We start from the raw sequence: 14,737 nt of genomic DNA on the forward strand, positions 1-14,737 counted from the left end.
ATGCAATACATCAGAGCTTGATAAGCACTTGCACAGTGGGGCTTGTCTCTCTGGAATGCTCCCTCTTGGAATCCATCCACCATGTGGTAAGAAAGCCTGTCTAGCCTAATGATAGTTGAAATGTCACATAAGGGAGCACAGAGGCACTGCAGCCAATTAGCACCCATTGTCAGCCATGGGAATGGGGTTATCTTGAACGTTTCAGGCTCTGATGAGCTCAGAGCCTGAACGTTTCAGGCTCTGACTGCAGCCTCACGCATGATCCCAGCCAACAGCACATGGAGTAGAAGCCCTCAGTGAGCCCAGGCAACCCTCAAATCATGAAAAATAATAAATCATTGTTTTAAGCCAAGACACTTTGGGTTGGTTCGATGTATAATAATAGAAAATGGAAACATAAGTAAACATATCACATGTTTAAGACCTGGACAAATATGGGTTGTAGGGTCCCTCTGCCACCTACCAGTTTTGAGACCTTTTGGCCTTACTGCAGAGCCCATTAGTACTTTAGTTTCATCTCTGTTGTAGAAAGACACCTTCCTCACAGAACTTTGAGAATAAAATAATGCTACAGCTAGTGTACCCCCAAAATAGTTAGCTGTCATTGTGAGCATTAATAAGGTAAAATGGAATAATATAGACTTAACTTTTTGTGGCACTCTTGATACAAATCTCATTTGGTAGTCCAACCCAAGCTGTATATTACATCACTCACCTTTTCCTTAGCCTCTATCAGATTCACACTTCAAGTGTTACAAGAGTAAATGGAAAAGCCTCTATTTCAGACTAGCCTCCTGACTGCCCTCCTGGTCTCCACTATTGTTCCCAACCCACAGTCCCCCATCCACTCAGTGACCTACCAAAGTCCTAAACCACTTCCCGTCCCTCCCCGGCTTTAAATCTACCTATGGTCTAGTACTGAAACCTGAATAAATCCCAAAACCCTTCACCTGGCCCAGAATCCTACAAGCACTTGTCACTATATTTCTTTCTCATGGTGTGGCTTTCCCTTTCCCTTCTGTAATGTCATGTCCAGCTACACTAGTGATCTTAATTCTTCAAACACCCTAAGCTCACCGTGACTTGGGCCTCTGCCTTCACCATTCCATCTACTTGGACCAGATGTCCACATGTCTCCCTGGCACTATTTGGAGTCCAACTCAGATGCAAAGTCAGAGAAACTTTTCCTATCAGCTAAAGCAACGCACCCCCTCAGCCCCTCCCCTACCAATTGCTGTCAGTCCCAATATCCACGTTTTGTTTTGGTTTCCTTTCTTCTTAGTCCTTAAAACTTGACATAATATTCATTGTTTGTGTGTTTGCATATTCATTGTCAGTTTTCCCTCTCGGTAAACAAAAGTCACCTGAGAGCTGGGCTTCTGTCTTGCTCACTACTGGAGTCCCCCTCTGCCTACAGCAATGTTCAGAAATTACAGTCCACAGGCTTGTTTTTGTAAGGCATGCAAGCAAAGAATGGCTTTTACATTTTTTTTATGGTTGGAAAAAGTCAAGAGAAAAACAGTATTACATGACATGTGAAAATAATGTCAAATTTAAATTACAGTCAGTGTCCATAAATAACATCTTCTTAGAACACAGCCACATTTATTGTCTATGGTTCCCATTGCTTTAAAATGGCAAAACTAAACAGCTGCCACAGAGATCAGATGGCCCGAAAAGCTTGCAGTATTTACTTTTTGACCCTTTACCCACACAGACAGACAAAGAGCTGCCTGTGGCCTAAAGTATCATATGAGCAATCTACATGGATCCAAGGAATTTTTAACAGGAAAAAATATCCGACAGGGAAAATTTCCCAAGAACCAGGCAACATCTGACCAGGAATTCTTGTCCCCATGAAAAGCCAGTTGAGTACAAGTTTTTGACGAGGCCCTTGGAAGTCTTCCAGATTCTTTACTCTTCTCCAAATGAGCTGCATTGCTGTGAGGAGCAGAATGCAAGGTCTGCATTCTCATCAAGTGCTCTAACTGATCCACACATAGCGAAAAGCTAAATGAACAGTAATAGAGATGTTCGGAAAAATTAAACACAGATTTCTTAATAAAGCTGAAAATAGCTTAATAAAGCTGAAAATAGGCTCCTGGCATCCCAAGGCGTGTTTATTTCTGTTTAAATAGATGACTTCCCCATAGACTGTTATCAGCTCAGTGGGGATCCTAGGAGAGAAGTACTTTCCTCCTCCTGTGCATTTTAAGCTCTTCTCAGATGAAATTCAGCCAGAGACTATAAAAAGCATCTGTCAATCTGGATGAAAACAATAACCATGGTCAAGTCATGCTAATACTCTTAGCTGCTCATTTCTGGAGTGCTCTACACAGATACCAAATAGCCTCAGAGGACAAGATGGAGAGATTGACGATCCTTTTTGCAGAAAGGTGCCTTCTTGGGAGAAGATGATGAAAGTATCAGGTGGACGAGTGACAGGGTCATCCTCACCAGGAAAGCTGCCGTCACTGGCTTCAGTCAGAAAGAGGGTGACTATTTCAGCCATGGGCAAGAGTGGGTGGCACGTGTCCCGATGCCACCAAAGACAAGTGGTAACTGGAACTATGACACACCCCAGGTAAAGAGGGTGGCCTGTGGGCAGCTTCACAGGGCACTCGGGGGAGCAGGTTGTGCCACTGGCAGCAGAACCAGGGATGACAGAAAAGGGCCATAGATGGGATTTCAAATGAACACCAAGGCCCTTTCCAAAGGGAATAGGAGATCAATATTGTATCAGAGCACGGGGTACACTCTGGAGCTCATCACCAAAGAAGAGAAGAGGATGTGTTTCTAGAGATCTACTAGGAGATGGAGGAAAAAAGAAGTGTGCTGGGAAAAAAAACAAAACAAAAACTAAATGATGAAACAAGCTCACAGACAGACTGACAGAAACACGGACAAGAAGAGAAAGGCTCTGAAGAGACAGCAACGGTGCTGCAAAGTAGCTTACGAAAAATAGTAAATCTTCCTAATCACAAGAATTAGAGCTTACTACGATGAGGGGTCTAATCAGGTTAATTAATCAACGTAAAGGGCTTATCCTTCCAAAAAAAATCACTTCGCAGTTCAGATGTGCACCTTAAATGTTCAAAATCCCACCTTCTAGATAATCAGTGCAAGTTCTGGTAGATAAAACGAATTCAACAATAACTATATACTATAACTTATATACTGTAAGAAATGATGAGGGGAAAGTAAAAGCTTTAACCACCAGGTAATAGGTGATGACTTATGATGGCATTTCTGGAAGCTGTCAGTCTCTCTTGGGCTTACTCATATGCCCTCCTCCCCCTCCGCCACCCCCTCACTCACCCCTAGAGGCACAACTTACTCTGGGGAGCTCTCTGTTGTCCCCTCTTGTGTGTTCTCACATCACTCTTGCTTATGCTGCTATTGTAACAGTCATCACATTCCGTTAAAATTGCCTGATGATTATTGATTCTCAGTCCTCAAGACAAAGGACATAGATTCTCAAAGCTGCATCCTCAGAGGCTTGCACAGTGCCGAGCTCAAAGCAAGAACTCAGTGGAAGAAAAACATCATGGAACAAATGAATCAGAGAAAGAACAAATGAAGTTACTAAGTAAACGAATGAATCAAGTATCTTGCTACTAGCAAGAATAAAACGGGATCAAAATAACCTAATTCCATTACAGCATGAATATCTTGAATAGGATCAACCTCAGAAAATTTTCTTACCCTGGAGAAAACAAGTTCTTTATAAATCAGGGTTTTCAACATCTTTTTCTGATGCTTGGTGTAAAGTTGATTTTTAGCACCATACCTTTTCATGGAAATGACATCTTTTGTCAAGTTGAAAGATCAAAACTATAATGAGTATTTTAGGTATGCTCTAGCCACTGCCTTAAATAGTTAAATATAATTTCATTTGAAATTCCTTTGCATTTTGGGGCACTCTGGATTTCGACACAGGTCATGATTTCATGGGTTTCTGAGTTCAAGCCCCACATCGGACTCTGCACTGGCAGCTGAGAGCCTGCTTGGGATATTCTCTCTCTCTCTCTTTCTCTCTCTCTCTCTGTCTCTCTCTCTCTCTGCCCCTCCCCTGCTCATGCTCTTTCAAAATAAATAAATAAAAACTGAAAAAAAAGAATAAAGTCTTTTTTAAAAATTCCTTTGCATTTCTTTTCATAGTACTCTTTTCAAATCCAGAAATCTACTTCTACGTTATTATAGATTTCTGCACAGTAACTTCAAAATCTCTTTTCTTTCCTTTTTACACAGAATCTCCATTTAAGAGATCAGGTAAATACCTGAATAGGAAGCAATCTTAAATATAAGGAGAATGATTGCCTTTTTATCAATAATAACATCTAAAAAAGAAAGAAAAATATTCTGGGCAAAGTTGAACAACTTTGAGAAGCATATTAAATAGACACCTATGTATAAAGTTTGATTGATGGATTTAGTTATCATGCATAGTTATATTAAATACATTACTTAATAGGCTACATTAAATAGATTAATTTAGAATGATTATCCTTTACTATGATATCAAATAATTTTGTTTAATCTCTTCCCATGCATCTTGACTTCAAGGTCTTCCCCAATACAGAGTCATTTTTCACCTTCTCTAAAATTTTCCAAACCTATCATCATCGTACCTGTCTGTTTGAGATAAAGCACTTTTTGAATCTGTGTTTCAGGCCTTCGTTGGAAATTTCCAGTGAAGTCACAAGAATCGAATTGCATAATGTTAAGACTTCTTGTTTTCTCATTTATCTAACAGGTAAATATTTGTGACCTCTACATGGTGACCAAAATTGAACTGTGTTATTGATTTTTAAAAGGCATATATGTAATAACATTCAATACTTGCATTTGTGAGAACACACTTCCAGGAATAATGACTAATTCTTTGTTAAGTTATTTTTCTTGCCCCCATTTAACCTTTATTCTACAAATAAATTCTATAAAAATCCTAAACTGGCATAGTTCATGTCATTTTTCCCCCGTCCTCCAAATAGCTTCTTATTGTTCAAAACAAAAGCCCGGTTCTCTAGTCATAAGAGAACACTTATAAGGACTTGAATTTAAGGCAATTCCTTTTTGTTGAGGGATAGAAAAAAAGGAAAATGCCTTGTACTTGGACATATATGATATTCTCTCTTTTGTGGCAATATTCGTTCATTTATACCTATTTTGCATGAAGGAGATTTGGTACTAAGTGTAGCAAATCAGATGTGTAAGCTGATTAGTGCCCAGGCTAGTCTTCCTCTGAGATAGTGCTTTTACACTCAGGCTATATTGGTCTTAAGCATTTGCAACATTGGTAACAAGACATTCCAATTTTTTTAATGTTTGTTTATTTTTTTTGGGGGGGGAGAGGGAGAGAGAGAGAGCACAACCAGGGGAGGGGCAGAGAGAGAGGGAGACACCTAAAATAGGCTCCAGGCTCTGAGCTGTCAGCATAGAGCCCGACGTGGGGCTTGAACCCATGAACCACAAGTGAACTGAAGTGGGATGCCCAACTGACTGAGCCACCCAAGTGCCCCTAGGTATTCCAATTTTTCTTAATTGCTTTTGTAAAGAGCAATTTTTTTCCCACTTAAAATATATCTACTTTCTTTGTTCCGTGTTTCTTGGGGCAATCACAAATGCAATGTATGTAGCTTCCCATATCAGTGCAAGCAAATTCACTTTGATGTAAAGAACACTTTACCACATTGGGTACCCATGTTATTCAAATTGCCAGGGAAACTTCAAGGACCAAGTGCCTTCCTCCAAACAATTTCTAGCTCTGTAATCAGCTTCCTGCAGATATTTTGCATACTCCCAACTGAGCCTATGGTAATACTATCTTTTTTTTTTTTTTTGCAACCTCTGTAATGATCCAGAACTGGATACATTTCTTCAAAATTCTCCTATTTGTAAAATAAACCATCCTTTTTGTTTCCACTTCATATAATTACCTGGTAGAAGAACACAAATTCATAGTGAAAAACTCAAGTTTTCCTGGTTCTCCGTTCTGAGGGGAATCTTTTCTGTTGACCTTTTAAGCAGATTCATTGTTTTCAGAGCTGTCCCCTAACAAGATTTCACATACCAGACCTTGCGGAAAGCTGAAGTAAGAACATAAAAGCATCCTTCTATAAAAGTAAGCCTATGGAGATGGTGGTAGGGACAGGTAATTATGAAGTGATACAGTTTAGTATCTTTATGTTGATATTTATGGACATCAGGATTTGACATTATTCTTTTTAATAGCCCTCAAGAAAGTATACTGATGAGAGAAGTATCATCTGATCACTCGACAGACTCATGACAATTACTTGCTTTCAGCCACTAAATTTTGAACTGGTTTCTTACACAGCTGTTGCCAAACCAAACAACCTTATTTAATTTTTATAACAATCTTATGAAGCAAAGTAATTACTTTTATTTTACAGATTAGCAAACTGGAGATCAGAGAGGCTAAGGAATTTATCCAATGTCACAGAGCTCCTATGTGGAAGAGCCGAGATGAATGTCAGCTATGCAACCTGAATGATTTGCAAGGCCATTAAAATAGAGCCATAATGGAGAGGAGTTAATTTAGAGAAAAATAAGACAATCTGTAGCTGCTGTTCTTTACAGCATCAGGACTTTAAGTGAAGCAGAGTAAATTGATAAAGCCTAAGATAAAAGTATCCATTAACGTAGTACAGAAAGCTTCTCAGGAAACAAAGGCAGCCTGCCAACCACCTATTTTACTGCCTTGAGGGCAGTAAAGTTCTTTAGAGAGGAGCAGTCTTATAAAGAAAGGTTCATAGACTGAAGCCAGACAGGAGTATTTTGCAATACAGTAGTTCTTCCAGTCCTCCAGTCCTATCTGTGAATTCAGGCCAGTCTTTTCTTTCCACCTTTTTATCTGCCTTCCATAAATACTGAGAGTGAGCAGCAAGTAAGAGTTTATCCCTGTCTCAGGGTCTGATGTTGTAGGAATGAATGACTCCTTCATTCCTGTAGCCAAAGAATGGACTGTATAGTAAGGTTGATGGGAAGGAAAGCACGTAATGATAACCAGAGATATGCATACTAGGTAGGATATACAGAGCTCTCTAGGAGAACTGGGAGAGCTACTCCCCTCCATCTCAGCAGGGAATGGAAAGAGAGTTAGTCAAGGAAGCTTCCCAAAGGTGGTAATGATCAAGTTTAGTCCTCTAAAATGAAAAGGCCGTCATCTCCTGAAGGGGAAAGGAACCAAGGCCATGTGCAAAGGTATGACCTCGAAAGGATACATGGCTCTTTAACAATGACCTCTGTCTGCACACTTTTTGGGGTGCCACACTGTGTTGTTACTGTAGTGAAGAGAAGGGATGGAAATGGTGAACCTAGAGAAGGAAGCAGGTCTCACACCATGGGAGGTCTTTCATGTACACTCAGTTGACTTTCTCTTAAGGCCAAAGGGAAGCCACTCAATGAGAGGTTTTAAGTAGGAAAGTGACATGATACAATTTTCCTTTCAGAAAGATCTTACTGAAGGCATTGCAGAAAATAGATTTAAGGGGGCTCAATTATAGGCAGGACACAAATTAGAAATAACACAAATTGGTAGGTTACCAGTGATGAAAAAGGCTAATGAGAAAAGAGGAAGAAAAGAGTAAGAGAGGTAGCTAGATTCAAGAAATAAAAAAATAAAAAAATAAAAAAAAGGAAGGAGGCACTTGGGTGGCCAGTCAGTTAAGCATCTGACTCTTGATTTGGGCTCAGATCATGACCTCATGGTTTGTGAGATTAAGCCCCACACTGGGCTTCATGGTGACAGTGGGGAACTTGCTTGGAATTCTCTCTCCCTCTCTATCTCTCCTCCCCTCTCTTGCTCGCTCACTCTCTCTCTTAAAAAAAAAGAAAAAGTAGAGAAATAAGGGGACTTTAATAAGCATGTATGATTGGCTCCCCTTGTTTAAAGTCAGTTACAAACCTGTAATATAAATTAAGAAACTTCTCTAGTAAGTTCCAATGACAGTAATGAATTAATGTAATTTGCCAAGTCCTCTTTAGAATTATCTTTCAGAAAGGTATAAAGTGAAAAATAATGAATAATTTCCAAACACAGCAAGCACTTATCATGTGACAGGCAAGTGCTATCAACATCATGTCTATTTTCTCACTTAGGCTTGCTAATGATCCTATGAGGTAGGTAAAGTTATTACCTCACTTTACACAGAAGAAATAGGAGGGGATACATGCCATATCATTCATTTTTTGGTGATTCAATAAATATATATTGTTTATTTTGTCTGTATCAGTCATCATGTTAGGGGCTACACAGGACAAGGAAATAGAATACATAGCATTTGTCCTAGAAATGCTCATGGCTAAGTGGGAAAAATCTAACACTGATAAATGGAAAGTTCCACGATGGTATAATAGGTGCCATCAAGGTAGTCTGACCTAACAACTGTGGGAAGACTCTGGAGACAACCACCTTTAACAGAAAGGCAAACTGTAGCTCAAATGTACTTATCAGCATAAACTCCCACTGTCAAATAGAGGCCAATAGTCAGGTTACTGTCTGCATTTGGCTGGTTGTGCCATGAACAAATTCCCCTAGTCATGAGAGGAAAAGATAGAGCAGGTACTGTGGGTTAAGGTAGGATGGGGTTATGTGGCATTGCAGGGGGGAGGACTTCATGCCAAAAATTACCCCTTGCTGTATCATCAAACCATGCCTCTGGTGCAGATCTAGATCTGTCCAGAACAAGGCATCACACTGTAGGCCAGTGGCGGCCCTGGCTAGCAACATGTGTAAAAGTCCGCTAAAAGAATACCATGATTATAACTAACTTATCTCTGCTAGCTTTATTCTTAAAGACAGACTCACAGATAGGTAGACAGTCACTTCCTCCTCAAATGAAGTCCCTGCAAGCTAGCATTTGGTTTTCTAAACCCGGACCCTGACTTTATACATAATGAAGCTAATATAAGGTAATATGTTAAGGCAGAGACTTTTGGGAACCATAAGGAATTTTTCAAGTCTAAGTCCACTGTCTTTAACTTGTGGTTCATGAACCAGCCACAGTGAAATCCAAAGGTTAAAGCTGAGACACAAAAGTTTCCAAAATACTTTATTCACTCTTTTCTCAATTTTATTTTTGTCTGCAGGCCATTCTTGCAGATGAAGCCACTGAAAGTTCTCATAACCATTATTTTCATTTCCAACTTAAATAATAACTATTTCTGAGCCCTGATAAAATGATCATTTTTCTTTGTGTATTTCCCAACTAGGGCCTTAAAAATACTGCAAATAAACTGACAGCAAACATTTAAATTAGCCCAGTGCTTTTCATTTTCTTTTGCACACTCTTTCCTCAAAAAAAAAAAAAAAAAAAAAGAGATTAAAAGAAAGTAAACCATCACAGACTATGAAGCAGTAAACATGGAGTTACAGTGCATGGTTACATTTGTACAGTGAAGAATTACGGGCCATGTGCCTCTTCACTGGGGAGTTGACCTCTAGACTCTTGAGTCCAACTAGAAGGAATCCAAGAATGCGCTTTCCAGGAGAGCTCAAGTACTCAGGGATGTCCATGTGTGAAAAATTACACAGTGAAAATTCCTTAGGAACATAAACACGACCATGGAAAAGATGAGAGATCTAGGAGGGAGTGGAAGCATTCTGTACTAGCTCAGCTTTACGGTCCTTATTTATTACTAAGGTTACAATGTATATTTTGTAGGCAAATTTTATTGCACTAATTAACTCATTAACAACCTCTAGAGAGAAGCCAGACTTCTCTACAGGCTGGTTTGCTGAATTTTAATGACCCAGATAAAGAGAAAAATGAGCGTTCTAGGTTCTGTGAAAGCCCTGGGACTCTACAAACAGCTCTGATTTACTTAGTGTATCGTATCATAGAGAAGTGTGAATTGTGAATTAAAACAGATAAGAATTCCTCAATATGTATACAACACAATAGGTTTGGCTAATTTAAATAAGCAATGCTTATGGCATTTATGGCATTTTAATTTAACAGAAAAAATCAGCTTTGATTTGCTTCCCCTGCCTCTTCTGAGTTGGAGCAGGAGCCAGTTTATTCCAGAGTCCACACTAGCCAAGCAGGCTAGGGTTTCTAAGTGAGAAGAGTAAGGTGAAGAGTGAGAAGGACTTGGATGTAGTTCAGCCTGCAAGGCATAACCATTTAATTGACAGTACTGATGTGATTTGTGATATTCTGAATGATATCTGATGTGGTACCCTGACCTCCGATGTCTGGAGTATGGACATCTTTGTTCTCCATGGACGCCAAGACTGCATTGCGAATGGAGGTGGCATAGGAGTGGAGCTTGAGGTAATCCAGCAAAATGCAGCTTGCCAGAAGCATGGCAGTAGGGTTGGCCATATTCTTATTGGCTAAATTCTTGCCTGATTGCCTTGAGGCTGTTTCAAACACTGCGTACGTATGGCCATAGTTTGCACCAGGCACGAGGTCTGCTCCCCCAACCAACCCTGTACAGATGTTGTTGACTATGTTGCCATAAAGATTGGGCATCACCATTACATCGAATTGCTGGGGCCGAGATACCAGCTGCATGGTGGTGTTATCCACAATCATGCCTTCGAAAGTGAGCTGAGGATAGCAGGAGGCCACCTCTCTGCAACACTGTAGGAAGAGACCATCTCCCAGTTTCATGATGTTGGCCTTATGCACAACTGTCACTCTCTTGCGCCCCATCTCCTGGGCCAATTGGAAGGCATATTCAGCAATGCGCAAAGACTTGGCCTTGGTAATGATCTTCAGGCTCTCGATCACTCCTTTCACACTCTCATGCTCCAGGTTGCTGTATTCACCCTCTGTGTTTTCCCGAACAACTAAGATGTCAACATCCTTGTGCCTTGTCTCCACTCCTGGCAGACTCTTAAAATGGATAACGTTGGCATAGAGATCCAGCGTGGTGCGAAACATATTGTTGCGGGATTTGTGAGACGGTGGCAGGTTGTGGTCAGTTTCGATGTTGCCCTTCAAGGCCACGCAGTTTCGACGGACTGCCATGATGGCATTGTGAACGTCCTCTTCACCAGAAGTGGAGTTAACTATCACCTCCTCGAAGTCCACAGGCACACATGCATGTCTGAACACAGTCTTTTTTTTTTTTTTTTTTTTTTTAAACGTTTTTATTTATTTTTGAGACAGAGAGAGACAGAGCATGAACGGGGGAGGGTCATAGAGAGAGGGAGACACAGAATCTGAAACAGGCTCCAGGCTCTGAGCTGTCAGCACAGAGCCCGACGCGGGGCTCGAACTCACGGACTGTGAGATCATGACCTGAGCCGAAGTCGGACACTCAACCGACCGAGCCACCCAGGCGCCCCTGAACACAGTCTTAACATGCAGCATAAGTTCAGGCCCGATGCCGTCCCCAGGAATCATAGTCACAGTGTGTCGCCCACCATACTTGGCTGATGGAGGAATACCGTGTTTAAAAGAGAAGCTCCTCAGTGAGGTCTCACGGCCAAATAAAATCTCCCAAGAATGGCAGAGAGTAGAAGGTCGCAACATGGCCTTCACAAAGCAACTGGCAGCTGTCAGCATCTTCAGTGCCATGATCATTAAGGAGAGGTTAACTTATGTAAAAATACACAATCTTCCTCTTGTTTTAAATTGGCTTCTAGCGGAATTCTAGATCCATAATTCTTGTGTAGGTCACAACTGTCTCTCCTGCTTGGTATTCTATTCTGACAGACATTCTACTGCAGTGAGAGAGAGTGAGCTAGTCAAAAAAAGATGTGAAGTATCATATAGAAAGTATATGTATTCAACGTCCTAACCTCTGCATGATATACTTTTTTTAAAAAAAAATAGGCTATATCAGGCCTTCTGTAATATCATACAGAAGTTTTGGGTTCACAGCAAAACTGAATGGCAGGTTCAGAGATTTCACAGAGAGCACCTACATCCCATTAAATTCCCTCCCACTATCAAAATACTGCACCAGAGTGGCACATTTGTTACAACCGATGAACCTACATTGACACAACATTTTTACCCAAAGTCCATAGTTTAAAGTTCACTCCTAGTGTAATAATTTCTGAGTTTGGACAAATGTATAAGGAGGTGTGTGTATCTACCACTATTGCATCATACTGTATAGTTTCAAAGCCCTAAAAATTCTGCTCTGCTTTGCTTACTTATCACTGCCTCCCCCTAGCCCCTGGTAACCACTGATCTTTTAAGTGTCCCCATAGTTTTGCATTACCCCAGGATGTCATATAATTGAAATCACATTGTATGTAACCTTTTCAGATTGGCTCCATGGATTTAGTAATATGTATTTAAGGTTACCTCATCTTTTCATGGACTGATATTTCATTTCTTTTTAGCACAGAATAATATTCCATTGTCTGGATGTACCAGTTTGTATATCCACCTACTGAAGGACAACTTGGTTGTTTCCAAATTTTGATAATTATGAATAAAGCTGCTATAATTTTGGTAATTATAAATAAATTTGTGCAGGTTTTGTGTGGACATAAGTTTTCAACTTACTTGAGTAAATATAAATAACAAGGACTTCTGTATCCTATTGTAAAAGTATGATTAGTTCTGCTAGAAACTGATCAACTATCCTCCAAAGTGGTTGTACTATTTCTCATTTCCACCAGCAATTAATGAAAATTCCCATCGTTCTACATCCTTGTCAGAATTTTTCGTCAGTGTTCCAGATTTTAATCATTCTAACAGGCACCTAGGGATAGTTCATTGTCTTAATTTGCATTTCCCTAATGAGATATAATGTAAAGTATCTTTTCATATGCTTATTTACCATATTCTCTGATGTGTTATCTTTCAAGGTTTTGGCCCATTTTTTTTTTTTAATTTTATTTTTGGGACAGAGAGAGACAGAGCATGAACGGGGGAGGGTCAGAGAGAGAGGGAGACACAGAATCGGAAACAGGCTCCAGGCTCTGAGCCATCAGCCCAGAGCCTGACGCGGGGCTCGAACTCACGGACCGCGAGATCGTGACCTGGCTGAAGTCGGACGCTTAACCGACTGCACCACCCAGGCGCCCCTTGGCCCATTTTTTTAATTGCATTTTTGTTTCCTTATTGTAGAGTTTTAAGAGTTCTTTACATATTTGGAATGCCGGTCTTTCATCACATGTACCTTTTGCAAAAAACTTCCCCCAGTCTGTGGCTTCTCATTCTTTTGACATTGTCTTTTTTTAGAGCAGAAATTTTTTAATTTTAATGTAGTATATGTTTTTAACTATTTTTTTCATGGATCCTGAATTTGGTGTTGTATATAAAAAGTCATCACCATACTCAAGGTCATCTAGATTTTCTCCTACATTATCTCTTAGGAGTTTTATAGTTTTGCATATTACACATAAAGCTATGATTCTATTTGGAGTTCATTTTAGTGATGGATTTAAGGTCTATGTCTAGATTAATTTTTCTGCATGTGTATGTCCCCTTGTTCCTGGCACTATTTGTTTAGAAATCTATCTTTGCTCCATTATGTTGGTTTTGTTCCTTTGCCAAAAATCAGTTGACTATTTCTGGGCTATTCTCTTCCATTGATTTATTCATCTGTTTTTCTGCCAATAACACTATCTTTTTTTTTTTTTTTTAATTTTTTTTTTCAACGTTTTTTATTTATTTTGGGGACAGAGAGAGACAGAGCATGAACGGGGGAGGGGCAGAGAGAGAGGGAGACACAGAATCGGAAACAGGCTCCAGGCTCCGAGCCATCAGCCCAGAGCCTGACGCGGGGCTCGAACTCACAGACCGCGAGATCGTGACCTGGCTGAAGTCGGACGCTTAACCGACTGCGCCACCCAGGCGCCCCAACACTATCTTAATTAGTGTAGCTTTATAGTAAGTCCTGAAGTTGAGGACTATAAGTTTTCCAGCTTTGCTCTTCTTCAATACTGTGTTAGCTCTTTGTGGTTTTTTGTTTTGTTTTGTTTTGCCTCTCCATATATGCTTTGGAATTGCTTTGTTGATATCCACAAAATAACTTACTGGATTCTGATTAAATCTGTATTGCATCTACAGATCAAGTTGTGAAGAACTGATAACTTGACAATATTAAGACATCCTATCCGTGAATAGAAAACATCTCTATTTAGTTCTTCTTTGATTTTATTCATCAGAGTTTTGTAGTTTCCCTCATATAGATCTGGTACATATTTTTTATTTATACCTAAGTATTTAATTTTGGGGAATGCTAACATAAGTGATATTGTACTTTAAATTTCACTTCTTTATTACTTGCATATAGGAAAGCAACCAACTTCTGTGTATTAAACTCCTATCTTGAAATATTGCTATAATCACTTACTGGTTCTAGTTTTGTTGATTAGTTCACATTGTCTACATAGATGATCTTGTTGCCTGCAAACAAAAACAATTTCTTCCTTTTTAATCTGTATACCTTTAATTTCCTTTTTTTGTCTTAGTGCATTAGCTAGAAATTCCAATATAATATTGAAAAGGAGTGGTAAGAGGAGACCTCCTTAGCTTGTACCTGATCTTTGTGGGAAAGCTTTGTGTTTCTCAAGTATGATGTTAGCTGTAGATTGGATGTGGCTCTTCTTTATCAAGTTAATGAAATTCCCCTCTAGTCCTAATTTACTAAGAGCTTTTATCATGAATGTGTGTTGGGTTTTGTCAAATGCTTTCCTGTATCAAGTGATATGATCATGTGATTTTTCCTTTTTTATCCTGTTAAAGTGATGGATTACATTAACAGATTTTTGATTATTGAACCAGCACTGCATACC

The 14,737-nt window shown here is 39.7% G+C and overlaps 2 protein-coding genes across 3 annotated transcripts in view; both read right to left on the reverse strand.

Annotated features, from left to right (window-relative positions):
• Positions 1–14,737, reverse strand: part of NELL1 (neural EGFL like 1) — an 877,100-nt gene that overhangs the window by 296,008 nt on the left and 566,355 nt on the right. The window lies entirely within an intron of this gene.
• On the reverse strand, positions 9,065–11,628 carry LOC125935556 (isocitrate dehydrogenase [NAD] subunit gamma, mitochondrial-like). Its single transcript, XM_049649305.1, has 2 exons — positions 11,329–11,628; positions 9,065–11,082 (listed from the first exon to the last, which is right to left on the reverse strand). The coding sequence occupies exons 1-2, from the start codon at positions 11,559–11,561 to the stop codon at positions 10,152–10,154; spliced, it is 1,164 nt and encodes a 387-aa protein (XP_049505262.1). The 5' UTR covers positions 11,562–11,628; the 3' UTR covers positions 9,065–10,151.

This window comes from Panthera uncia, chromosome D1 (assembly GCF_023721935.1).
Source record: "Panthera uncia isolate 11264 chromosome D1, Puncia_PCG_1.0, whole genome shotgun sequence".
NCBI lineage: Eukaryota > Metazoa > Chordata > Mammalia > Carnivora > Felidae > Panthera > Panthera uncia.

Bases quoted from the DNA above. Each gene is read 5' to 3' on its own strand.
- LOC125935556 (XM_049649305.1), bottom strand. From the start codon at position 11,561: ATGATCATGGCACTGAAGATGCTGACAGCTGCCAGTTGCTTTGTGAAG. The intron at 11,083-11,328 runs GTTCAGGGGCGC...GACTGTGTTCAG, and splicing joins ATGCTGCATGTTAAGACTGT to ACATGCATGTGTGCCTGTGG.